This window comes from Ursus maritimus, unplaced genomic scaffold, assembly GCF_017311325.1.
Source record: "Ursus maritimus isolate PB19 unplaced genomic scaffold, ASM1731132v1 scaffold_19, whole genome shotgun sequence".
In the NCBI taxonomy this organism is placed as follows: Eukaryota; Metazoa; Chordata; class Mammalia; order Carnivora; family Ursidae; genus Ursus; species Ursus maritimus.
The window spans coordinates 18,026,204-18,052,187 of NW_024424341.1; the positions used below are offsets into that span (position 1 = coordinate 18,026,204).

A 25,984-nucleotide genomic window follows, 5' to 3' on the forward strand; every position below is an offset into this window, starting at 1 on the left:
CCACTGATTCTGAGAATCTTGACATCACTACCTGCTGATCTCATTTTATGCAGTGTTATACTGAATAAAATATCATCTCTAGAAGTAACCTCTGGATGTACACAAGTGCAACGTATTTAAGAGAAATCACATGATACAGAAAACCTCTTTGGACTAGGACACAGGAATAAATTTGCCTTCCAATCAGACATTTATGTTTTAGGTGACTTTGAATAGAATTTCATAAGCCTTATGAGATTCATATATGCAAATCATCTGTTATTAGGAAGATATTCCACGGGTCCATTTCTGTTGTGAGTGATATTAATATCCAAAGAAGCTTCATGTGGGCGAATCAGGAAGATGATAAATAAAATCAACCTTTCTTTCTTCCTGACTGGTCTTCCAAATTTATATTAATTCTGTAAAAAGACTCCCAAATTTAACTCTAATTTCTTAGCATGCCCATAGCAGGGCAAGAGTAAAGAACCCATGCCTCAAACTTCCACCCTCTTAATTCCTCATCTTTACAAAATCTTGGATAATGTCATTCAAATCAGTGGCCATTGAGAGAGCACCTCTAAGGAAACAGGTACTGTCCTAAAGTCTGGAGACACAAAGATAAAGGAGGTACAGTTCTCCAGACTGGAATAGTTCACAATCCAAAAGATGAGGCAGGCATGAGCAAATGCCTATAAAATGCAAATTCATCCTCTCCTATTCCAAACCCTGCTATCATTTTATGTATCCCTCTATCGTTACACATATTGCACCAAATCTGTTTTCAATGTGTTTCTGTTCTTATTTTAACGTCTAAATGGCCTACCCCTCTGTCAAAATTTACTGAGGCTTTAAACATCCTCTTTTCTGTAAAAAGTATTTCTACTCTAATCCTTTTCATTCCAAAATATATATGATGAATCCCTGGTTTAGTCTCCTGAATACTTTGATAAAAACCATAAGACCAGATAGAAGTCATTTCCATCACAACTATTATGTCCCAGGTGCACACGATAGGTAGGATGATCATGGTCACTTCGTCTCTTTGACCCTCTCTTTGTAAAAACATGTTTGTGAGATCTCCACTCAAATGTCGAATTATCACCGAGGCTGTCCTGTCCAGCCTTTACAAAATAATCACTACTCTTGGCTGGCACTCCCTTTCTTCCTTACCTAGCTTGCAAAGTCTCTGCCCACATGCACATCAGTGGGAGCAGAAAATAAGCAAATGGACTAGTCTTGTTTACTGATGTTTACACCCAGCCCCTACAGCAGTACCTGACAGGCAGTAGTCTCTCAGTATATTGTTAACAGTTTTCAATGAGTAACTGCATGAATGATTTTTTCCCATGCGAACTTGTGAGGAATCCCATATAAAAGCAAACACATACAAGTAAATGATTATCTGAAGACCTCTTCAGAAGATGTGCGGAGGCCCAGTTAAAAGCTGATTTTCTCCGCTTCTCCCTTTCTGTAGTGGAAAATTCTGGCCACAGGAGCTCAAAAGCCAGAGGAGTACTGTTCTACTTAACAAGGAGCGGCATGCTGTAATTAATTTATGCCTGTGAAACATTCTGAATACCTTAGGATCAAATTACTGTTGTGCTTATTCTCCCTCTTACATAAATATTTGCACATGTAAAAATTCAGCACCCTGACATTTATTGAAATGGTTGCATGGAGGAATGAGACAAACTGACTCAGAGACAGGTGTTGGCAGTCAGCAAGAAGGAAGACAGTCCTTTGTCAATGCATCAACCACGAGTGGTGGAAAAAAATATGCAGAAGCCAGGACCTCATGTAAGTGGCTCTGAAGATGCCATGTCCTCTTCAGTTGCTCAGGGATCTGAACATACATCTGGGCCTTCTGGTCCTGCACTCTAGGGCTGCTCCACCAAGATAATAAGGGAAGGATTTTGTGTGTGTGTGTGTGTGTGTGTGTGTGTGTGTGTGTGTATTAACCATGAACAAACCTCACTTTTCCACCCAAATCCATTCTCAAGTCAATGGCATACATTACCAAAAATTTTTAGTTAGTGTGACCCAATATTGTTAAATGCAAGATCCAAGGGGGCGGTATTTGGGTTAATGCACTTTAATGAAAATTCTAACTACATCAGATAAGGGTATTCGAAGAGTTCAATAGAAATTGTGTGCTGTGCACACTATGGATATTATCTCAACCTGAATCTTCTAAGAGCTCTAAAAGTAGCTACAATCATCCATCCTTAAGACGTAAAGAATAGGGTCTCAAGGATACAAAATATCTTCGTGATGGTCATAAAATAGTAAATGTTAGAGACCAGGGTTGAACCTAACTCTGACTCCAAAGTTCACATCCAGGACTTCATACACCATGTTGTCTCCCCTGAAATTCTAAACCGGATTGTCACTACTTTGAATCTCTTTTTCTCAGAAACACAATGACCTTTCGGAGGCTTAGCTTTGTTATAAATAAATGTTTATATGTAACACAGAGATTTTGTTTGTCTTTTGGCTTCCTTTCAGCATATTTTTCAGTTACTTTAGATGACAGCCTTCAATAACTATCTTCCAGAGTGTAGGAGGCACATTACTTTAGAGTTCATATGAAATGTAAATAAGACAAATGCTGTTTTTAAATGTGTTTTCCCCCATATCTATTTTTAAATGTGATAGAAAGTGATGTCATCTCAAATAGATTCCATTGTGACAATTCTAATATTTTATTACTGCAATTTGGTACACCTGGTGGATAGAAAATGGAACATGGTGGTGGGTGAGGCTGCTTCCTCTGACAACCATAGAGTAACTACAGATGTGTATACACAGAGTGAGAAAAAAAACACAACTAGTACCACACTTCTAAACATTTTCTTGATACCAATTATTAACAAATCCGTGTTCAAACCGTTATCTCATAAAGGAAAAGATTTTTTGCAATAGGACTCTGAAGGTATTAGAAGGTGATTGCTAGGGGCGCCTGGGTGGCACAGCGGTTGGGCGTCTGCCTTCGGCTCAGGGCGTGATCCCGGCGTTCTGGGATCGAGCCCCACATCAGGCTCCTCTGCTATGAGCCTGCTTCTTCCTCTCCCACTCCCCCTGCTTGTGTTCCCTCTCTCGCTGGCTGTCTCTATCTCTGTCGAATAAATAAATAAAATCTTTAAAAAAAAAAAAAAAAAAAAAGAAGGTGATTGCTAAGACTGCTACTCTGATGCGGAGTCATCTAAACACAAGTGACCTTACTGAAGTTATACAGAGAGTGCTCCTGTAAGAACTTACAAGTTCCTTTACATTCCTCCTATGAGTCCCTGTGAGAACTTTATGGGGCTACTTCTTTGCTTGACCCCATTTTCGAAAAAAAGGAACTAAAGACCAGTGAGGTTTGATCCCAACTCTTTCAACTGGTAAACATCCTAGCTTTATTATCCAAGGTCTAGTACATAGTGTTTTCTATTATTACTATTTGTGTCTGGGGTTGCTAATTTATACTCTGCTGAGAATGAGAACAAGGGAATCTAATTTGCATTTTGTTTCATCGTGTAAATATAGTCATTATTATTATTTCCATTTATAGCCCTTGAATGTATTTGTTATTAAATAGCACAATTAGGCAATCTCAATTCCTGTCTTTAAGAGATCCACAGGTGTCAGAGTGCAAAGGTAGCTGTTAAGATAGATAATACCATGGCAACATTAGTAAAGTTAATGGGATGGAAAAGAAAGTTCCAATAGTACTCTGTCACACACAATAAAATTTTAGCGCTCATGGAAACTACTTTTAAAGAAACTCTCCAAATGTAAAAAAAAAAAAAAAAATCTATCTAATTATGGCTATGCTTACATTTACCAACCAGTTCAACCCTGTTAACCTTAGGAACACTAAAATCACTAATTTACTGAATTCCAAATTGCTGCTCGTGGTCAGATAAAACAGCCTGGCTCATAATAAAACAATTGCATGTAAGATTTTGAATGGGAAATTATACATAATCACAAATTGTGAAGTGCCTCTAGTATAACTTTTAAACCATTAAAATTTTTTATTTTCGCTTTATTTATATACCCACATGCTCCTCAGTCCCTGCCTATGAGAACTCAAAACTTGTATCTTTTTCAATTGATCTAAGCACAGTGTCAGGGACAGACGACTTTGAAAAATCCAGTTACTCTATAAATATTGATTAAACCTGGATGGGTAGAGATATCCATTTACTTCCAAATTACAGCCACAAAATTTTCTGTTAGGGAATAAAGACCACTACTTATACCCAAAATTCCTTCTGAATCAGGATTTTGCCCCAAGTGGAAAGTCCCCTTGGTTTTAAAGACAGTTTCGTTTGAGGCTGATTATTTTTTGCAAGTACATCTATTTAAGACTCTCTTATCCAATATTCCAGAACCATCCATAATCATATTCATCTAAACCAATTATTCTCATTATTCAAGAATGTTATTTTTTTCACTTCCCTTTCATGAAATTCAACCCAATCTTTCAAATTACTACAACAACAATAAATCAATTATCTCATCCCCTTACATGTTTTTTTTTGTGACACTTTAGACAATAAATAAGAAAATATCCAATTGATGTATTTATAACATAATTACTTATGTTGACATCTCTCTAGTTGTTCCGTAAGCTCCATGAAGTCAGGGCCATGTCTACCTCATACATCATCTTGTCCCTGAGAGTGGAGGTGATCAATAAATATTTATTTACTGAATTTAAAATAAATGTTAATCTAAAAGAGAGCATTAAACTGTTTACAGTCTCTCTCTTCTTTTCCTTTTTTTTTTTTTCCTGAACACATTCACTTTTCATCATTCCCCACCCCACCCTCCAACCTCAACCCTCTTTATTAGGAGATAGAAAACCTAATGCAGCAGAGTTTGAAATAGGACAGATGAGGTCAGGAAATCAGCTCTGACTTTTACAACCTGGGTATCTTCCAGACATTAATTTGCTCAGAGCTTTTATTTCCTTTATGTAAAGTAAGGATCATAGCACCCACTTCACATGGTTACTGAGACAGCCAAGAGAAATGGATAAACTAGAGGATCAATAAATGGTCCCTTCCTTCCCTTTGATTTTCTGAACAGACTATAATGTCCAGAGTGATGTGCCATTATAATGAGTTAAATAAAGGTCACTGTTTCTGGAAGGGGAGACACAAATTATCTAAAAAGGATACACTGGTGGTATGGGATATTCTTACATAGCACTTACAGGCACATCCTTTTGTCCCTGGTCTGTTATCAGCAATGTCATACCTATTGTCCTTAAATAATCAGATGACTACATGCTGATATATGTTAAATATGAGAAGAGAGCACAAAGATATAAGCTTCTTAAAAGTGTCCATTTTTCAAACCCCAAATACCCTGTATTTTTCCAAAATTGACAATACCTAAATCCTTCTGAAGATGCCCATTCTCTAAGCATGCTCATCCTTGACTTCTTCGTCTATATTTATTGTTTCATTTATAACGTGTTCTTGAACAACTACCATGAGGCTGGCATGGTGCTAGGAACTAGGGTGCATGGTGAGTACTAGACAGGATCTTCACACTTATGGCTGAAATTCTTCTTTTTTTAACTGTCTCTCTCAAAAAAAAATATGATCTCTCCTGTTTTAGCCCAGAGGAAATCATTTCAGAGGGATGTTTCTGAAATATGACTTACAAGGAAACAGATGGAGTATTTGTATATTCCTCTGCCTCCTCCAGCCATTTAGTGAATTCTTATTCATGCATCAGAACCTATCTCAGAGACTACTTTTGCCTTAAATGAGAGAGGTGTCAGTATTAGTTAACCCCCTCTCTGAGTTTCCTATAATTATATATATGTAAAGATAAAATGTTATGATGTCTATTTTCTAAACTAGGACATTTGAACATTAAATAATCCTTTTGGGGGGAGCTACAGCTGAAGTTGTATTTACCACAATATTTAAAAACAATTATTGAACATTGGTGATATGTTTAGTATAGTCTTAGGTAATCTTAAACACTGGGTTACAGAGTTAGGCCAAAACGATGGGGGGGGGGTAGAATTATACACATAAATTCTTACTGTAAATAAAACCTTACTGCTACCCTTACACAAAAGCAACAGATATGAGATTACACATCACCATAGAGATAGAAATTACAATTTAATTCAGTAGGGACATGATACATAGTAAGATGGGGAAAATCCTTGATGCTAGCTGGTCTGCTCAGGTTGAATGGATGTCATTGGGAATAAGCATTAGCTTTAGTTTCCACCTAAATCCAACCCAAAGCACCGCAATGTGACAGAAGGTGTTACATGTGGAGGAGTCCGTGTGGTTCATAGTCTTTCTGTTCTCTACACACATTCAAAAGCCATGGTTTCTCTAAAAATGCATCCCTTCAACCTAGTTATGGTCAGCACAGGACAGCTCCCTCTGTCCAAAAGTGTAAGTAACACGACATAACAGTACTCTTAATTTACCCAAATATATTTCATTGTTCTCTGTGCTTGGGGTAGAGAGATTCTTTTTAGTAATCATAAAACAATCTGACCACAACACTTAACTCAACCTACTTTACCTCCCACAGGAGATTCCAAGCAGGAAAACAAATGATTGCTAAGTTAGTGTATGCAAGCACCAGCTGTCATGCTCAGTGGGATATGAGGATTTAATCATCAGTGAAACTGGGGAGGGATAGGATTTGTTGGGAATATGATCCATAAATATTGATTAGAATGCTGATCTATTGGATATTTAAAATTACATTTTGTCATCAATATCAACGTAATGATGTTTAAATTTAGGTACAGGTAGAATTACACAATTTAACCCATCCATTTGTTACACAAGTATTTATTGTGAGCTATATGTACCAAACACTTGTTACCTGTCCGACTTTTAGACCTCAAAAATCCTCACAATATAATTAAGATAAATTAATAATTTATCTTAGAATAGCCGCATTACATGATACAGGAATTATAAGAGAATAAAGACACTGGCATATAGTTTGTAGCTGCCTGTAATCTGTACTCAGTATCCACTGGTGGTTCTTCTACCAGAAATGTAGAAGAAGGAACATAAGAAAGGCTGCTGTTTTTCTCCATCCTCTCTTTTGGTCTAAAGCAAGCAGACTCACACACTGATAATTTCCACCCCTCTTCAGTTGCTCTGAATGTGTGCACGATGTTTGAAAAGGGATGTCTCTCTGTGTGTATTCTTTCCTCCAAAATTATAGAAATCTATGCACTCCACTGTTAAAGAAAACATAAACTGAATGAAGAGTGCAACAGGGGGATATCCCCACAGGTGAGAAAATTACTCTTTGGCTCCCGTTCAAATCCTCCTGTTCACTGGCTTCATGCCTGACTTCTCCAGGGAGAGCCCCTGTCCTTCCAGGAGACTTAGAAGAGTCCCCACATGTTACTAAGACGCCATCCCCACTTCTTCCCCTTTACTGGTCACCCACTTCTAGTCTATATTTATTTTATACAGAATTACCTCATAAAGGAAAAACAAATACAAAACTACTGATGCCACTGAGCAAGTGAAAACTATTTAATTTCTCAATATCACCCCAATATCCATTTTTTATGACCACATATCCCTTTCATTTCCTCTTGCTGTAAGGCTTTATGTAACAGTTTCCCCTACCCCACACCAATCACTTGTTAAAGTGTGCATTTTTTCCAGAACATTGCCTTTGGTGTCACTGCCTTTAAAAAGGCTCCCTTGTTCTTCTTTTTCTGCACGTTTACTTAGTTGGTGTTTCATTCCATCCCTATATCATGAATTCTGGCATGTGTTCTATGTTATCAGACCATTTAAGTTACCCATATATATATCTCCTTTTATGATTTATCATACACAATACTGAACCCTTGATGCATAGAACATGACCTATCAGTGTTGACGTTGACTAAATATATTTCTTTATAATTTTAGCAACTTTCTTTTTTTAAATGTAACTTAATTGTATTTAAATTCAATTAATTAACATAGTATATTATTAGTTTCGGAGGTAAAGTTCAGTGATTCATCAGTTGTATATAATACCCAGTGCTCATTACATTGTGTGCCCTCCTTAATCCCCATCAGCCAGTTACCCCATCCCCCCAACCACCTCTCCTCCAGCAATTCTCAGTTTGTTTCCTAGAGTTAAGGATCCCTTATGGCTTGTCTACCTCTCTGATTTTGTCTTATTTTATTTTTTCCTCCCCTCCCCTATGATCCTCTGTTTTGTTTCTTAAATTCCACATGAGTGAAATCATATAATTGTCTTTCTCTGATTGACTTATTTCACTTAGCATAATACCCTCTACTTCCATCCAAGTCATTGCAAAAGGTAAGATTTCATTTTTTTTCCCCGATAGCTGAGTGATAGTCCATTGATAGATGTGAATTACCAAGACGTTCTCACTTATCAATGCATATCCTACAATTGCTGGTCTGCCTGAATTTATCTGAATATTTCTTCTTAAAGATCTGCACTAAGAATATTCTTTGGCCAGTCCCCTTGGAAGGGAAAATGATAATCCATGCAATACTGATTTTTTAAAAAAGACATCCTGTGTGTTTGCAATTTATCACTCCGACTCAGAATGCATAAAAATGACTCAATTCCATGAATGCATTCCATGAAGACTCCATGTATTATCTGGATTTTTCTAAAAGAGAACCATTCATTACATGGATTTTTTTTTTCCCCAGAGTATTTTTACCTTAGCTCATTTTTACAGGTTCTATTGAGACAAATGTTATTTGTATCCAATGAAGAACGATGTTCTGAGTTTAAAAAAAAAAAAAGGTCAATGAATTAAGTTAGTTTATTTTTAAGCAGGTTATTTTTCATACTCTTTCTTGCCTGGAGCAAAGTTTAGACTGTCCTGCAACTTTACCCTGGTTTCTGTAGATAATTAAGCATTTATTATTCACTTGCCTTGCATTTCATTTAGACTTTCCATCTTCAATCACTTAGGATGGACTGCAAGTGTTTTCTGACGGCTGTCCTCAAATTAGTGTTTTAAAATAAATGCCACATTTCTCCCTGTCTGTGCCCAAAAAGTTAAAGAAAACATATGGTATTGGGGGTAGCATGGAGGGGAAAACAAAAAAAGAAAGTATTTATAGGATACAAATAAGCTATTTTCAGCCTTTTAAAGCTATTCATAAAAAAGTGGCAATTCATTTTACAATTACTACTGCTTACATCTTCTCTGACACCAAACTGCCTCCTATGTCTGGGTATATTGTATACCTGAACCTGCTTCAAAGCTTTATAAGTCCCTTTCTAAGCCAATGATAGCCCCAGGGATCAGCTACAATACTTGGAAGTCAAGTGGGGGTATAGGAGACTGTTGAAAAATTGAAACTTGAAATCAGACAGACTCACTTGGAATCTTGCTTCAAGCACCTTGTGAAATGTATCAATTCTGACCCTCTGTTCTCTCATAAGTAAAACTGAGATGACATGAGAAACCATCTCAAAATACTGCGTGCAATAAATTAAAATAAATTTGATTATGCATGCAGACCCAGTTAACACAATGTCAAGAACATAGTAAGTGTTCAATAAATGAGGGTTATTTTTGTTGATATTCTTGTTGTTGTTATTCTTCCTGATGTTATAATTTGACAGGGAATTTTATTTATAGATGGAGAAAGCATTTTACCTTACATTCTCTCTGAAACATAGTTCTGTCACTTGCAGAGTGGAGACAGAAATTCTTCCCTCTACAGTTTGCTTTAGTGCTCTGTCAAACCTAGAAAACTGTAGAAACACAAAAATAGTTTCCTTTCCCTTATTTTTGTTGTTGTTTTAGTTGTTGTTATTGTTGTTGTTGTTGTTGTTATTGTTATTATTATTATTATCATCACAGTGACCCCTGGAATAGGAAGATATGTTAATAACCATTCCTTCCTTGTGTGGTGGCCCATTACCTTTTCTATCTCAACATGTGATCTAGAACTAAATCTGAGTAAGAGTTTATCACAGTCTCAAGGCTCAGTTTTGCAAGTATAAGAATAGCATTGTGTTGGCTAGACACTTAAGACATAGTATGAGACTTGGAAATGGTATGAATTTTAGCTCTAAGTGAATCTCACCAACAACCACAACAAAGCTACATCTGAGGTTACAGCAGGGTTATTCCCACCACAGGAACAAACAGAAGGAACACAGAGTAGAACCCAAGCTGTATTCCCTTCCTGGTTCATTACATATCTCTATGAGTTACGGCAAGCGTTTTCTTTCTCTCTACTAATCCATTCCTCCCTTCCTCTGCCTTCCACCCTTCCTTTGCTTTACTTTTCTTTCTTGTATTCATATTTAAAATACTTATTGAAGGACTTCTAGGTGCCAAAAATTCTGCTAGGCATAGGGATGTAAAATGAACAAATCTGACAAGCTCCATTCCTTCACAGACTATCCACTTCCAGCATTAGAACCTAAAAATATAAACAAGTCAATATGTAAGATAATTACTGACTATGATAAGCTCAAAGAAGATAATAAGCAGAACAAATGGCAAATCTCTCTGCAATCTAAGTTTATATCTGAAACAAGAGAAGGAGCTCTCCCTGAGGTAGAAAGATTGATGTGTTATGGCAACAAAAAATAATTCTATTAAGTTGAAATGAAATGTAACAAGTAAGGAGATGGCAGAACTTATCTGTTCCAAAGTCCAGAGTTCTGTTCTTAGCATTCTTGTGAGGATAAAATAAGACACATATGGGTTTTTTTTTTTTTTTTTTTTGTCTCTTATGCTCTGGTTTCTTTTTATTAAAAATATTCTAGTACTAAGAACTTGATGACAGTTGCCAATGGGCAATCTTTTTTAAAATATCATAAATATGTTCAAGTCTCATAGCCTACTGAGAGAATGTTCACTGTCACAATATTGATCATTATAGCTATAAGTCTGGCTCTTCGTGGTAAGGCCAAAATCCTGATATAAAAAGGAACTGAGGACGGGCCCAGATGGGTTCACTGGTAAATTCTACCAAATAATAAAGAAATTATACCAATTCTCTACAAGCTCTTCTAGAGGACAGAAGCAGAAGAAATGCTTCCTAACTCATTCTATGAGGTCATCATTACTCTAATACCAAAATCAGATGATATTCCAAGAAATGACAACTACAGACCAATATCTATCTCTGAAGACCATAGATGCAAAATCTTCAATACAATATCAACAACTTGAGTCCAAAAAAAGAAGAGTTAGATGTCATGACCAAATGAGATTTATCCCAGATACCCAAAGTTGGTTCAACATCCAAAAATCAATTAATGAAGTCCATCACATCAACAGATTAAAAAAGAGATTTCAGATGATCATATCAACAGATGAAGAAACAGCAGTTAACAAAATCCAACACCCATTCATGATTTTAAACTCTTAATAAAATAGAAATAGAAGAGGGGTGCCTGGGTGGCTCCATTGGTTAAGCATCAGACTCTTGGTTTCAGCTCAGGTTGTGATCTTAGGGTCATGAAATTTAACCTCACATCGGGCCCTGCACTCAGCACAGCATCTGCTTGGGACACTCTTTCTCTCCCTCTGCCCCTTCCCTCTGTTCTCTCTCTCTCTAAAATAAATAAATACATCTTTAAAATATTAGAAGAAGAAGAGAACTTTCTCAATTCCATAAAGACTATCTACAAAAACTCTACAACTAATATCATACATAAAAGTGATAAACTTAAAGCTTTCCTACTAAGATGAGGTCCAAGACAAGAATGTATCTTCTCACCACTTCTTTTCAACATCATACTGGAAATCATAATACAATAAGACAAGGAAAGGAAATAAAAAGGTATACAGATTGGGAAGGAAGACATAAGCCTCTTTGTTCACAGATGGCATGAACATCTATGCAGAAGGTCCAAAAGAAATGGCAGAAATAACAACAACAAAACCCTCTGGAATTCATAAGCAAATACAGCAAGGTTGCAGGATACAAAGTCAATGTTTTCCTATGTAACAATGATATATTTGAAATTAAAAACACTATACCTTTTATATTAGCACCCCAAAAATGAAATACTTAAATATAAATCTAACAAATACATACAAGATCTTTATGAGAAAAACCGCAAACTTCTGATGAATGAAATAAAAGAATAACTAAATGAATACAGAGACATTCTATGTTCATGGATAGAAAGACTCAATGACATCTGGATGTCATTTCTTCCCAGCTTGATCTATAGACTCGATGCAATCCCAATCAAAATATCAGCAAATTATTTTATGGATATCAACAAACTGATTCCAAAGTTTATATGGAGAGGTAAAAGATCCAGAATAGTCAACACAATACTGACGGAGAACAAATCAGAAAGACGGATGCTTCCTGACTTCAAGACTTACCACAGAGCTACAGTAATCAAGACAGTGTGATACTGGTGAAAGGACAGACAAAAAGTTCGATGAAAGTGAATAGAAAGTCCATAATGGGATCACATTAATAAGGTCAACTGACCTTTGACAAAGGAGAAAAGGCAAAGCAGTGGAGCAAAGATAATCTCTTCAACAAATGATGCTAGATATCCACATGCAAAAACAGAACAAAACAAAATCTCACCATGGACGTTACATCCTTCACACATATTAATTCAAAATGGATCACAGACCTAAATATAAAACACAGAACTATAAAACTCCTAGAACATAGAAAAAAATGTTCATGACCTTGCATTTGGCAATGACTTTTTAGATGCAATGGCAGAGACAAAATCCATTAACAAACTTATAAGAGAGACTTGATTAAAACTTAAAATTCCTGCTCTGTAAAAGGTACCATATTTCACTAAATGAGAAGACAAGCCACAAACTTGAAGAAAATGTTTGCAAAGACATATCTAATAAAGGACTGTTTTCTAAAATACACACAAGACTCTTAAAATTAAACAATAACAAAGGAACTAATTTAAAAAAAAAATGTGCCAAAGATCTTACCAGACACATCACCAAAGAAGACACAGAGATGGCAAATAAGCTTATTAACATGATTCACTACATCATACGTCATCAGGGAAATGCAAATTAAAGCAATGAGATACAACTACACACCTATTAGAATGGCCAAAATCTAGAGCATGGACAACAAATTCAAGTGAGGAGGTAGAATGCAAATGGTACAGACACTTTGGGAGACAGTGTGGCAATTTTTTAAAAAACTAAAAACACTCTCACCACACAATCTCGCACTCCTTGGTATTTGACCCAAGAAGTTGAAAACTCAGGTCCTCACAAAAACCTGCACATGGATGTTTATGGCAGCTGAATTCATAATTTCTAAAATGTGGAAGGGACTAAGAGGTCTTACAGTAGGTGAATGGGTAAGTAAACTGTGATATATCCAGACACGGAATATAATTTAACTCTTAAAAGAAATGAGTGATCAAGCCATGGGAAGACATGGTGGAAACTTAAATGCATATTACTAAGTGAAAGAAGGCAATCAAAGAAAACTACATACTCCATGATGCCAACTACATGACATTCTGAAGCAAAGCTATGGGCACAATGAAAAGATCAGTAGTTGCCAGAGGTTGTTGGGGGTGGGGGAAATGAACAGAAAGAGCATAGAGGATTTTGAGGGCAGTGAAAATACTATGCATGCTACCATAATGATATACATCCTTATATACATGTCTAAACCAATATAATGTACGGCGCCACCAAGAATGAACCCTAAGGCAAACTATGGATTTGGAGTAATTAGTGTGTCAATATAAGTTCATCCTCGGTAAAAAGTGTACTGTTCTGGTGAAGGAATTTCAAGTTTTAATCAAGTCTCTCTTATAAGTTTGCATCTGTGGGGCAAGGAATATATAAGGAATATATAAGAAATCTCTGTAGTTCCCTCTTATATTCTAAACCAAATACTGCTCTAAAAATTTTGTCTTAAATTGTTTTTAAAACTTAAAGAGAAACATTTATGCAAAATTATTACCAAACTACAAGGTTCACATCCTAATAACAACCAAAAAAAGGAACTGAGGAATGAACCCACATTACTAGAAATGCGTAATGGTATTTAAGCCAACATCTTCTGACTCAGTTATTTTGCGTCACTTCCTGAAGTCATGGACAGACCAACCACGTAGAGGGACACTTGTTAGGCACTCTATTAGAGGCAAACAGGTCTTTTGTAATGAGTCAGTCTGTGTTCATCCTTGAAATTCTATTTTGCTAGAATTTAAATTCCTAGGTCAAAATCAGTGGACATTCTCAATGGTTTTGAGTTAGAGCCTTCAACTGTTTTCGATAAATCTACTTCTTAATACTCTATTAGGTTTTGACCAAGTAAATAATTTACCAAACACCTACTAATCCTGCATATACCTGTATTAAACATCACATTTGCTGACTTGATAGGGCAAAAATTTGTTTACTTCTTTGCGTTTGCCACATGTTGTGACAGCCACAGAGACCCACTGTGCTTGGGGTTTCAAAGATTTTGCCTAAGAGTGCAGTTACCTAACATCTTCTAGCTGAATCATCTTTAGGATTACTTTTAGTATTCGAGCTGAGGACTACTCTTCCCAGCACATTGGAGCCAATGAGTGAGCACTGCAAGACTGTATTAAAGCCTGGCCACGTACATAAAAAATGGGACATCTTTTAAGAAGAGAAATCTTTGCTCCAGGGATTCCCATGGGTTTGGCCAAGATGCTGTCAAATATGCATTACCTTGTGTAGCTTCCTCTCCTCTTCACTTGCATGGCTATCAGATCTGCATCACAGTATGATGGGTTCCCCCACCTAGTCCCGTTGCGTGCCCCTTATAGACTGGTTGTTTATGTCCCTCCCAAAATTCATAGGTTGAAATGTCATCCCCAGTGTGATGGTAGTCAGGGGCAGTGGCTTTAACAGGCAATGTGATCATGAGAGTAAAGCCCTCAAAAATAGTATTAGTGCTCATATTCAAAGAAGCCAGCAAGCTAGCTCACTCTCTTTGCACACAGATGTAAGAAGTCAGCAATCCGCAATCCAGAAGCAGGCCCTCACTGGAATTCTACCGCGCCGTGTGGGCACCCTGAGCTCAGACTTCCAGCCTCAAGAACTGTGAAAAACAAATTTCTGTTTCTTATAAGCCACCCAGTTTAAGGTATTTTGTTATAGCAGCCAGAACTAAGACAGTGCTTCTTTTATCTTTTATAGTCCTTACCCACTAAGCCACTTGTTCTCCTAACTCTGGCTCCATATCTTCCAGAGGACACAGTAATTGATACACGTCTTTTTGTCACCAGAAAGTGCATCTACTTTCCATTTGCTTACAAAATAAAAAACCCAAATGCTGCCTTGCATTTATTTTTCTATGTTTTTCTAATATAAAAAAAAATTAAAGTGTTCTTAATCGGTTTCTGCGTAACACTTACGCCCTTCACTACCACACTCACTCACACACACACACACACACACATTCATACCAGTCTCAAAAAAAAATTTTTTTTAAGAGAGAAAAGGCCTCACAGAGTCAAATTTAGATTCTACAGGAACAATTTACACTCTGCTTCCATTTGAACATACTCAAGTGTACTTATGGAGGCATTTACACAAAAATATTTATATTTCACTTGTACATATTTATGTTGCAAGAAAATAACTTAGGCTGATTATTGATTATTGGATTTAGCCTCTATTTCCTTCAGCATTGTGTCTGCTTTTATTAAAAATCACGACTTCACTCAGCCAATATTTGTTAAACAATTACTAGTATCATTTCTCCCCATTACATTTCCCACAATAGTATGAAAATACACCTTCTAAAATATAAACCAGATAATTTTGTAGTTTTCAAATTAGAAATGATAAAGTTAAAAAAAATGTATGTTGAGACAGACACTCATTATGCTGGGTGAAAATGCAAATATTAAATGTTGCTGACATTTGATTAAGCAAATGGCAATATATGTCAATGAGACCAAATCCTCTGACATAGTAGGGGGGTTTTATTATCTATACTTCATAGCAATTTATTCTTGATATATAAATTATTTAAATGGTATCACCATGCTTCCATGTGTTTATGTTGAAAGCAAAAATCTGTCTTCCAAAATGGGATGTGAGATACTTGCAGGCTGACATTAACCTTTGTGAATTTTTCTCCTTATATTTAATTCAATGCCTGGCACACAGTGAATGCTGAATTAATTTTTGCTGGTGAACAAAAAGATCTGAGTGAACAAATAAGCAAAGAGCAAAGGAGAAAATGATTCAACTTCACTTAAGCAATCAGTAATTTCTGTTTTACAGAAGCCCCTATATCATAGTTATTATCTGGGGAAAGTGAAGTTCAAATATGGCTTTGAAATTAAGGACCTGGGTATAAGCCCCAGTTCTGTTTCCAACTCTGTCACTGTGACTTTGGCCAAAAGGACATCTTCAGACTTCGCTCTCTCTCTCTCTTTCAGCTGACTACCTTCTCTGCCACTTCCCCGAGGGTTATCAAGGAGCCCAAATGAGATGAAGTTTATGATGGTCTTCCTTCTTCGCTGAAGAAGAATATGTAATTATGCTCCTAATTAATGTGTTTTAGAAGTGTTCTTTCCTGTTCCTAAATCTAAATTCAATTTTAAGCCATGACCTATTTATATATAAATGTATTTCTTCTCACTTTTAAATGCATGAGGATTTTACTCTTTGAATTAAAAAAAAAAGCAAAGAGAGGCTTTAAAATTTTAATTTAATTAATAATTGACTTAATGGTAAGACTTGGAAATTTATCTCAATAATATTGAAAACTCATGAAGTTAAGAAATTATATTATATGTGTATGTAGCTGTAATAGGAATTTTTCAATTTGGAAATCTGCAGACCAAACCAGAAGATACAAAATAAAAATTCACACAAAAGATGATGTTATTTGTAATATTTTTTATATGCACTACCGAAACTCCCACAGGATTATAAAAAGTCTGAAAAAGTGGCTTTACTGTCTTAATACATTGTTAAAATTAAGATGAAGATATACCTTCACTTGCAAAAACCATCATTTTATAAAATTACTTTCCTAATCATTAAAAAAAAAAGTTTTGTTTTTTTAAAATAACTTAATGATTTCTAAAGTCCGTACCCCCAGATTCGGGATATTGGCTGGGTTTAATATTGGCAATATTACTACTACTATTACGACTACTACTACTACTACTATCTTCATAAAGAACTCCAGTGGATAGACATCAGGATCCTGATTTATAAATAAGGAATCTAACAGCAAATCTAGTGCTTTCCATCCATTGGATGATTACCACACGTCATGCACCATATAGTTGATGTTCATTATTTGACTGATCTTTATCATAACACCAGTAAGTAGATCCCATACCCCATTTACAGACAGGGGAGTCAAAACTTAAAAAGATTTATAAATGTTACTTGATAAGCATCACACAGCCAATAAGCCACCGACTTTATTCTTAAATCTGATATTTCCGTGTGCCTGATGTGTAAGCACATTTTCCCCCCAGGATGAAAAATGGTGCCAGGCCATCTGTTAAACAGGTGATATTCTCCAAAGGGTCCGCAATTTATTTTAATCAGTATCAGAATGATTGTTGGGCTTGCCATGTACCACACACTGCACAGAAATAACACACTCAAATATTATTGATACAGGCAGTGAAGGACTTAACCATAACATGTCGTAATCCAAATCCCAAGAACATTGTTTCCCTGGAGCAATAACACGGTAAATAGAATTCAAAATTTAGGCCACAAACCTGTCTCAGGCTCAATGGAAAAATAAGGCTGCCCTTCCAAGATACTATAAACCAACTTTGCACTGTTTCCATAAACTGGGTCATCAGCATCAGTAGCTGTTACATTAGTGACAGACGTACCTAAAAAAAAAAGAAGAAGAAAGAAAAAAAAAGAAAAAGAGGGAGAGAAAAAGATAATAATTAACACATTATTCTTTGCCAAGAGCTAAATTTTGCCAAGCATATCATACAGAAATCCATGTGTGGGAATAAAGAAAAAAGAAATCTCTTCAAAAATATGGAGATAAACTACTCTGTCATAACTTCAAAAATACCCAAGTCTTTTAAAAGAAGAGTACTGCTAGGCTGGAGTACTATTATAAAGATAACCCTTTTAGAATCTATATTACTTAAGAATCCTTTGTAGTTTTCATTTTCAAGATACCTATCAGATTCATGTGGGCTTGGAGAATATGAAAAGGAAACATATCAAAGGAACATGAAACACCAGGTTAATAATATGTAGCATTTAAGTTTTGCAGAAGTACAACTGAATATACCTGAAAAAAATGGCCGCTGAGAAAAGCTGCACAAAAATATCAGAGGAGTATTTTATCCATTTCATCTAATTCCCCTGAATATAAAATTAGATTGGAACCACCTATTAATCAGTATGTTTCGGTTATTAGGCCTTATGGATAACAGAATCAAACTTTTTTTTTTTTTTTTAGGTTCATTTTCTATTTGCTATTCACTCATTCATTCAGCAACTGAGCACATACAGCTTGCCTGATGGGAAGTATATAGACGAAGATAAAATCTACATTTAAGAAGTGTCCAGTTTGGTGCTGGAAGGTTAGAGGAGGGGACAGACACGCATGCATATAGAAATTCAGCTGAACGCAATAGCACCACGTTTGGGATGTCTCACTTACTCCACAGAGTGGGGGAGGGGGCGGGGGTCAGGGACTGCTTCCTGAGAGATGCTGCATTGGAGTTACACTATTAAAGAGAGGTAGAGTTTAACCAGGAGAAGGGCAGGGAAGGAATTCCAAGCAATAAGTCAAGCATGAGTAAAGGCAAAGTAGTCTGAGAGACTGTGCAATTCTGGGAACTGTTGAAACTGGGAGAAACTGGAGATGTCTGGTGTGGTAACGGGCTTCAAGGTCTGTGACGACAGAGTCAGTGTCCTTCATCCAGTTATTACCAAACACGTTGATAGCTGAATGAATGGGTATATGAATAACCCAATGGTTTAATGAGAATTGGTAGGCAAGTGTCAGAGATGAGTTCCCTAGCAAGTAGATGCAGAGAGAGATTTCTTGCAGAATTTTTACTGGGGAGTTCTCTTCAGTTGATATCTGTGGGGGAGAGAACAGGTCAATGTTGGGCAGAAGGATGCACTCCACCAGACAATCTACCACTGGGATGGTCACTGAGGAAATGGGGCCAGACTTTTGGACTCCAGTACTGACCAGTTATTGGATGTAGGAATCCATCTGAGAATGGAGCCTTGGTCTTGGGCCAGCCAGCCCTCTTCAGCTGGATGATCATTAGCCCTGAGATACCAACAATCAACGCTCAAGCAGCATGGCGGAAGAGTGTTTTCAACCTGAAGGGCATGGAGGTGGGGGTGGGGGTGAGGGTGAGCCCAGACCTCCCTGTTTACTGAAATAGGATAGAGCTTTTGCAAGTTTGTGCCAATCAAAATACTTTTAAGGGTTTGAATTATGGTCACTGTACAGGAAAATGTAGTAATAACGTTTGTTGAACAGTTGATAGTCCTGTAAAATTGGAGATTTCTACTCAGAAGGATGATTCAGAGGTTCTACAAAAGCGACAGTTAGAAAGAAAAAAAAAGAAAGAAAGAAAAAGCACCTAATGTTGGTTATATAATACATTCCACATTCCACCAGACACTGGGAACAATGTCAAAGAAAAATAATAAGACTTGCTCTCACAAGTAACTCATCAACTAGCTGGTAAAGATGCACACAAGGAAGTATAATATTTGGAGTTATCCAAATACCATGTGGGATGGAGAAGAACTGGAAGAAAATCTTCCAGGTAAGAGGAAGAAAGGGAAATAAATAAATTTTAAGAGGAGAGAATGACTGGAAAAATCAATCATCAAGCTAACTTTGGAGATGTCAGGCGGAGCACCAAATGCAGGCGTCATTTGAATGCCAAGGTGGGGAGTGTCGGCTTATCCCGTAGGAAACAGAGACGATATTTCAGTGAGAGACCAAACCCATGCTGTGGGCCTCTCCTCTGTCATTGCCCCCAGATTTAATTGGAGGCAGAGACACTGAAGATCAGGAGATCAGATTGTTTCGATGTTACAGCAGTAGTCTGATTGGGGGGTGAAAAGCATGAACAATAAATATGGATCTCAATGCTTGTTTTCTTGTTTTCATCCATGCATTAAGTTTCCATAAGATGTTCAAATGACAGTAACCTGGGTGAGGAGTATATAGAACTCTTTTTGCAACTTTTCTCTAAGTCTACGATTAGTTCAGAAAAAGTTAAAGAAAAAAAGAATGAATAGCAAGAAAAAGACTCAGGAGTTCCTGAGGGCTCGTAGTTCAGAGACTGACGAGAAAGGGTGAACTCTTCCATGCAGAAGACCATGAAACAACTGTTTTGCTTTACTGAGTTGCCTTGCATGTTTAATTTTTTTAGGAGAAATGTCTTTCCCCCATTATGAGATAACACGTTATCAGAAAAATAAAGTCATGCATGATGTTAAGCGAATGAGGGCGAGCATTCCCTTCTAGTCATTGCCTAGACACTGGAAGCAAAGAGGTGAACAAACAGAGGTTCCTATCATCACTAAAATTACCTGCTAGCGGGTGACTCTTACATTGAGAAACGCTTTCACAGAGAAAAAAATAAATCAATCAATCAGATTTCTGAACAATGACAGAATCACTGCACGTATGTGTGTCATGGGTGCGTTTGGGCAGAGTAACGTGTGGGTCATGGTTTTGCAGATGGAGTACTTCCAACCTACGCTGAAACAATTACCCAGCTCTTTGGGCAAATCATTTAACCTGCCTTAGCCTCAAACTTCGAATCTGCAATACATAGCAGAATTATTGTGAGAGTTAAACCAAATAGAGGTTTAGCACATAAATGACCACGTGTAAGCCGAGGAGTACCATCTCTGCCTACATTTTAGAATCTAGCTAGGAAAATATTCAAACCTCTGGGGTACCTTTCAGATCTATGGTGTGGCAATACAGGGATGCTGGTGGAGTATTTTTAAAAATCTTTTCAGGCAACTTTTAGGTAAAGCCATAGTTCAGAATGACCGTAGTGGATACCGGACATTGTTAAAATTTAACTTCACTCCTCTGCACAGAAACATTACTTTCTATCGTGATTACTTTGAAGAATTTTTCCGATTTGTTTACATAGGAAGTATTTTTTTTACACTATTCATACTGCATAAATAGCCACGGAGATTATTTCTCCTTAAATGGAAGTTGGGGTTATTCCTGGGGAGCTCACTATTACAAGACTGATGATGATCCTATTGTCATTGGTGATGAAAACTTGATGATATATTCTTGTGTTATCACATTACCAAACACTGAGGCAGGAGTAATGGGCCAAATTTCCATCATTTCCATGCTCTGTGATTCAGTTTTATTTTTACACATGCAAAGTAGACCATTTTTTATTTTGCACACCTCAAAGTTCTGTGTTAAGAATCAAATGAGATGGGGGGCGCCTGGGTAGCGCAGTCGTTAAAGCGTCTGCCTTCGGCTCAGGGCGTGATCCTGGCGTTCCGGGATCGAGTCCCACATCAGGCTCCTCCACTATGAGCCTGCTTCTTCCTCTCCCACTCCCCCTGCTGTGTTCCCTCTCTCACTGGCTGTCTCTCTGTCACATAAATAAAATCTTAAAAAAAAAAAAAAAATCAAATGAGATGGAAATGAGTGACTAAGAAGGTATGTTTGGAGTCATACTGTCTTGAACTAGGACACTTGTATTATTTTTTTAAAGACTTTCTTTCTTTCTTTCTTTCTTTCTTTCTTTCTTTCTTTCTTTCTTTCTTTCTTTCTTTCATTATTTTATTTACGAGGGGGCAGCAGAGGGAGAGGGACAAGCAGACACCGCACTGAGCACAGAGCCCAACACGGGGCTCGATCCCACCCACGACCCTAATCCCGACCTGAGCCCCAATCAAGAGTCGGATGCTTGACCGCCTGAGCCACCCAGGCAACCCTGGGACTCTTGTGTAAATCCATCTTCAATATCTACAAGTCCTGTGTCCTTGGCTAAAGTAACAAAACTTTTCCTAAGCTTTGGTTTCCTGATCTGTAGAAGGGAAGGTGACAGAGTAAGCGCCACCTCCTCGGTTTGTTGAGATAATTAAATAAAGTTATGCAAAAAGTAACGCACAGTCATCGACATTCAGTATTTCCGAGAGCTTACGGTCACTGTTACTATATGTACATCACGTGTGTATGTGAGAGACTGAACAGCAAACTAGTCTCTTATCATTTCAAGTGGTGGTGGATGTTGTGGTTTACAAGTGTAGCTTTGCCTAATTATTTTCATAGTAGTCGATTTCCCTACATTTGAGGGGAAAACATGAAAAGACATTACAAAATGAAACCATACGTTCGCATCCTTAATAAGAAAGTAACTTAGAACACACACAGTCTCACTTTCTCCCATCTAGTTCATCTCACATCAGCTTCGTCTGTGGTATACGACTGCTGCGGGCTCAAAAATAAAATGGGTTTTGGTGTAGCAAGCACAAGGCCAGGCACTGTGCACGTCCTCAGCACAAGTTTCTCCATGTGATTTGAACAGGTGGCATTCAAATGAATGCCATCTCTCTCAGCCCATGCAAATCCCACACTCTGGCCAAGATGAACTATTCTGCCGGACAATGCAGCTAAGGCAAGCTTTTACCCACATCCTCATCCATGATATTTCTGCCCGATGCCTGGCTTCCCGGGAAATCCGCATCCTTCAACTTTAGACATCTGGAAATGAAAAGGCAGCACTACTTTCCGTCAAGGACAATATTTCTCCTAATAGTGATTCAAGACTGTTGATGCACCTGTACCCTGGAATAGATGTGTGTAGAGGTTTTGTGGATGCATTTGTCAAGTGATTACCCAGAGGGGGAAAAATGGATGCTTTGAGGTTAATCTTGCAGCAGAAAAGATTTCTAGTCAAGCTGCGGTGTAGGCTTCTCCATGGAAATGCATGCAGAATGCAGACCACAGAGGCAAATTGAAAAGTGTAAACCTTGCAGGATAATGTTTCTTCAAAGCGGCAAGTGTTGGTGTGTGATAAATAGGACCCTGCGTAATACCCAGGAAATATAACAACAGGATTCTCTGTTTGTGTTTTCATTTGGAACTGTTTTTGTCCCTTTGTTGAGGATACAAGAGACTCATTTAGCTAGTGACTATAAATTTGACACTGTGCCATTTCTCCAAGAAAGCCCCTATTATGATCCAACTTGATGCTGATCCTAATTATAATAATATAGCTGTTGTATTTCCAGCTGTTGTCAACAAAAATGATCCCTGTCACCACAACGCATCCCGCTAGTATCAATTCAAGTATGAATACGTCAATTCCAAGGTGAATTCTGCTTTTAATAAGCCCATTTTTCTGCGTTTAGTTTCTTGGTTAAGTGAGATTTGCCAATGTGTGCTTGGACTTTAATTAACAGAGGGCTCATGGTATCATTTGCCTCCTGCCACACCTGAAGGTTCCCTCCCATTAGCAGCAGGGCCCACACATCTTCCCCTTATAATGACAGCAAACACTACAAGCAAAATTAACCATCAAAAATTTTACACTGTCAGGTTAGAGGTTCCAGTTTGCTGACAAACTAAGATGAAAGGCCTTCGGGAAAATAAGATGTTGGGTTTGGGTAGTGCAGCTCTGTTAGCTAGACTATAGTTTTTTATGAGCAAGTCAGCACACCAATTCTGCACATTATTCAGAAAGAAAAATGCTGGTGTTGACACCCTGAGCAGGAAAACAAAGGTTTGGTGCAGCATGAAAATGTGCACACTGGAAAAGCTAAAACTCTTATGATGAGAAGAACACAAACCCCATTTGCAAAGAGTCATTTGCAATACATTTTCGGAGAATAAGCATTCTGTTAGCAGGTGGGAAAATAAAGCAGCAGAACCTTTGCAATAACTCAAGTTCAGAAAGGCGAGTGTTCTTGGCCTCCTGCTACCATCTTTAAACTTTTGATTTGACCTTCTGGCTTCCCTGATCTGAGTTTAGTATGCACCATCCGAGGACAGAGTGTCTGGCATTATCATCCGAAAATGTCTTCCTTAAACTTTCACACATTCCAAAGATCATAGGCCCAACGGGTCACAGCAATGATGCAGCAGGCATTTGCTATTTTAATAAAACTAAACCCTCAGCCCATCTTCCCTCAACGTCCTTGCTCATTCTCCTAAGTCCTAGGCAATGCAAGAGGTAGTGGGGTGGGGGGGCGCACAGGTGTTGCCATGACAACCTTTTTTTGGTTGTTGTTGAATAGCAGAGCAATAATTTCTTAAGGCCTGCCTAACTTGTTGACGTTTAAATTATCGCTTACTAGAAGCTGAAGCATCTGGCCCCGGATGTTTTAAATGTGTCACGCCAACTCCATTATTTTTTACTTTTATGGAAACGCTCTGGGATACCTCTGCACATGACTGGCATGAAACTTTTAGAGGTTTTTTGTTTGTTTGTCCCTCCAGCCCCACCCAAGTAACAACAGAACACAGACCTGATATGCTTATGGAAAAGCTGAGAATAAATGCAGGCAGCCAGTGCAGTTTTCTTTACATCTCTCCAACTGACACCACAGACATTACTGCCTCCTGAAGGGCCTCAAGCAAATCCTCCCTGTGCAAAGATGGCCTAAACCCTATTGGTATTTTCTTTGTTCAGTTTTGCTATTTAATTATAGAAGACACACGCCAAATAGCCAAACCTCCAAGGGACAACTTAGGGGATCTTTGGAGGATGAGGAAGATTAAACATGGGTCAGTAAAATGTATGGCTTGGTGTTTTTTAGCCCTATAGCTGGAGAATTCTTTCTTAACCAAGCTCTGAGGGAACCAGTGAGATATACCATCTGTAAGCAGGAAGACAGGATTTTACTTCCTTCTAAGAACTTCTGCTCTGAACAACTATTGCTTAACTAGGGAAGTTATGGTCAGGGTGATAATAGACAATGAAACCCTTCTTTTTTTGGTGCTCAATCTTGCAATTTATAAAAGCCAATTAAACAGGAAGCGAGGGCTTGTTGGGTTTGCCATTTCGTTTCGAAACCAGCCTTTACGACGTATACCACACAATGAAATCCTAAACAATCTCTTCCCCCTCCACCATCTTTTGCAAAGGCCTAACCATTGCTCACTGGGTGTCCTTCTCATGTGCCAACTCTCAGCCTGTAGTAAAATGTTGCTGCCAAATTCTACATGCTCCAAATTGAATTTATTATGGGAACAGGGACAGATTCTTAACTGCAGTCAGGCGGATGGACAGCACCGAAATGCATCCTGTCATTTCTCTGGCTCTATGATTCGGGACATAAACTGGGGAAATAAAATTACATTTCCATATTTTATTCTGGAGCATTTAGAGGTATAAACAGTTTTGTAACTTAATGAAACATCCATACACACTTAACATTGTGTTTATAAAATGAGCCCGAAACTTTCTGGAACAATTAAACACTTCAGAAAATGTGTTCAAGCACACAGATGTCTTCTATTCACCCATGCATCATTCCAGGGAACATCTGTAATGTGCAGCGGGTGAGAGAAGTGAAAAATATTGTATGAAAATGTGTAACTGTAAAATCTCAGCCATGTTTACTATGCCCAGGAGAAAAGTACCTTCTGCATTTCTCACTAACAGCGCCAGGACGGTGGCCTACCCACTGCTTTTGCAAACAGATAATGAGGACGACTGGAAGCCTGGTTGTGAAAACTAATAAGCTGTCTGTTTTACAGTTCTGTGTGCATAAATACACNTTTCGGAATCGGAATGACTCTTATAATACAATGGGACCCAAAAAAGTATATTTTCATTTCTTAGGTGGCCTATTCCCAGCGATCGAGCCTTCGCTAATCCGTCACCTATGGAATGAAATCCTGTAAATACCTAAGAAGTAAACTAGCATCGCTCATGCTTTAGACCAGCAGCTATCTCCCTCCTGACCTTGCAAAATTAAGTTACCAGTGGCTCTGCGGGTGCCTTCTACAATGTGTCAGGACTGTGGTAGGAGAAAGCTTCCTTCATTGTACTTTATTATATGAACTCA

The 25,984-nt window shown here is 37.7% G+C and overlaps 1 protein-coding gene across 1 annotated transcript in view; it reads right to left on the reverse strand.

Moving 5' to 3' along the window:
• Positions 1 to 25,984, reverse strand: part of CDH8 (cadherin 8) — a 237,872-nt gene that overhangs the window by 178,939 nt on the left and 32,949 nt on the right. Inside the window, exon 3 of the mRNA XM_040633089.1 lies at positions 17,692 to 17,811. Within this exon, the coding sequence (XP_040489023.1) occupies positions 17,692 to 17,811 (120 nt within the window). The remainder of the gene's footprint in view (positions 1 to 17,691; positions 17,812 to 25,984) is intronic.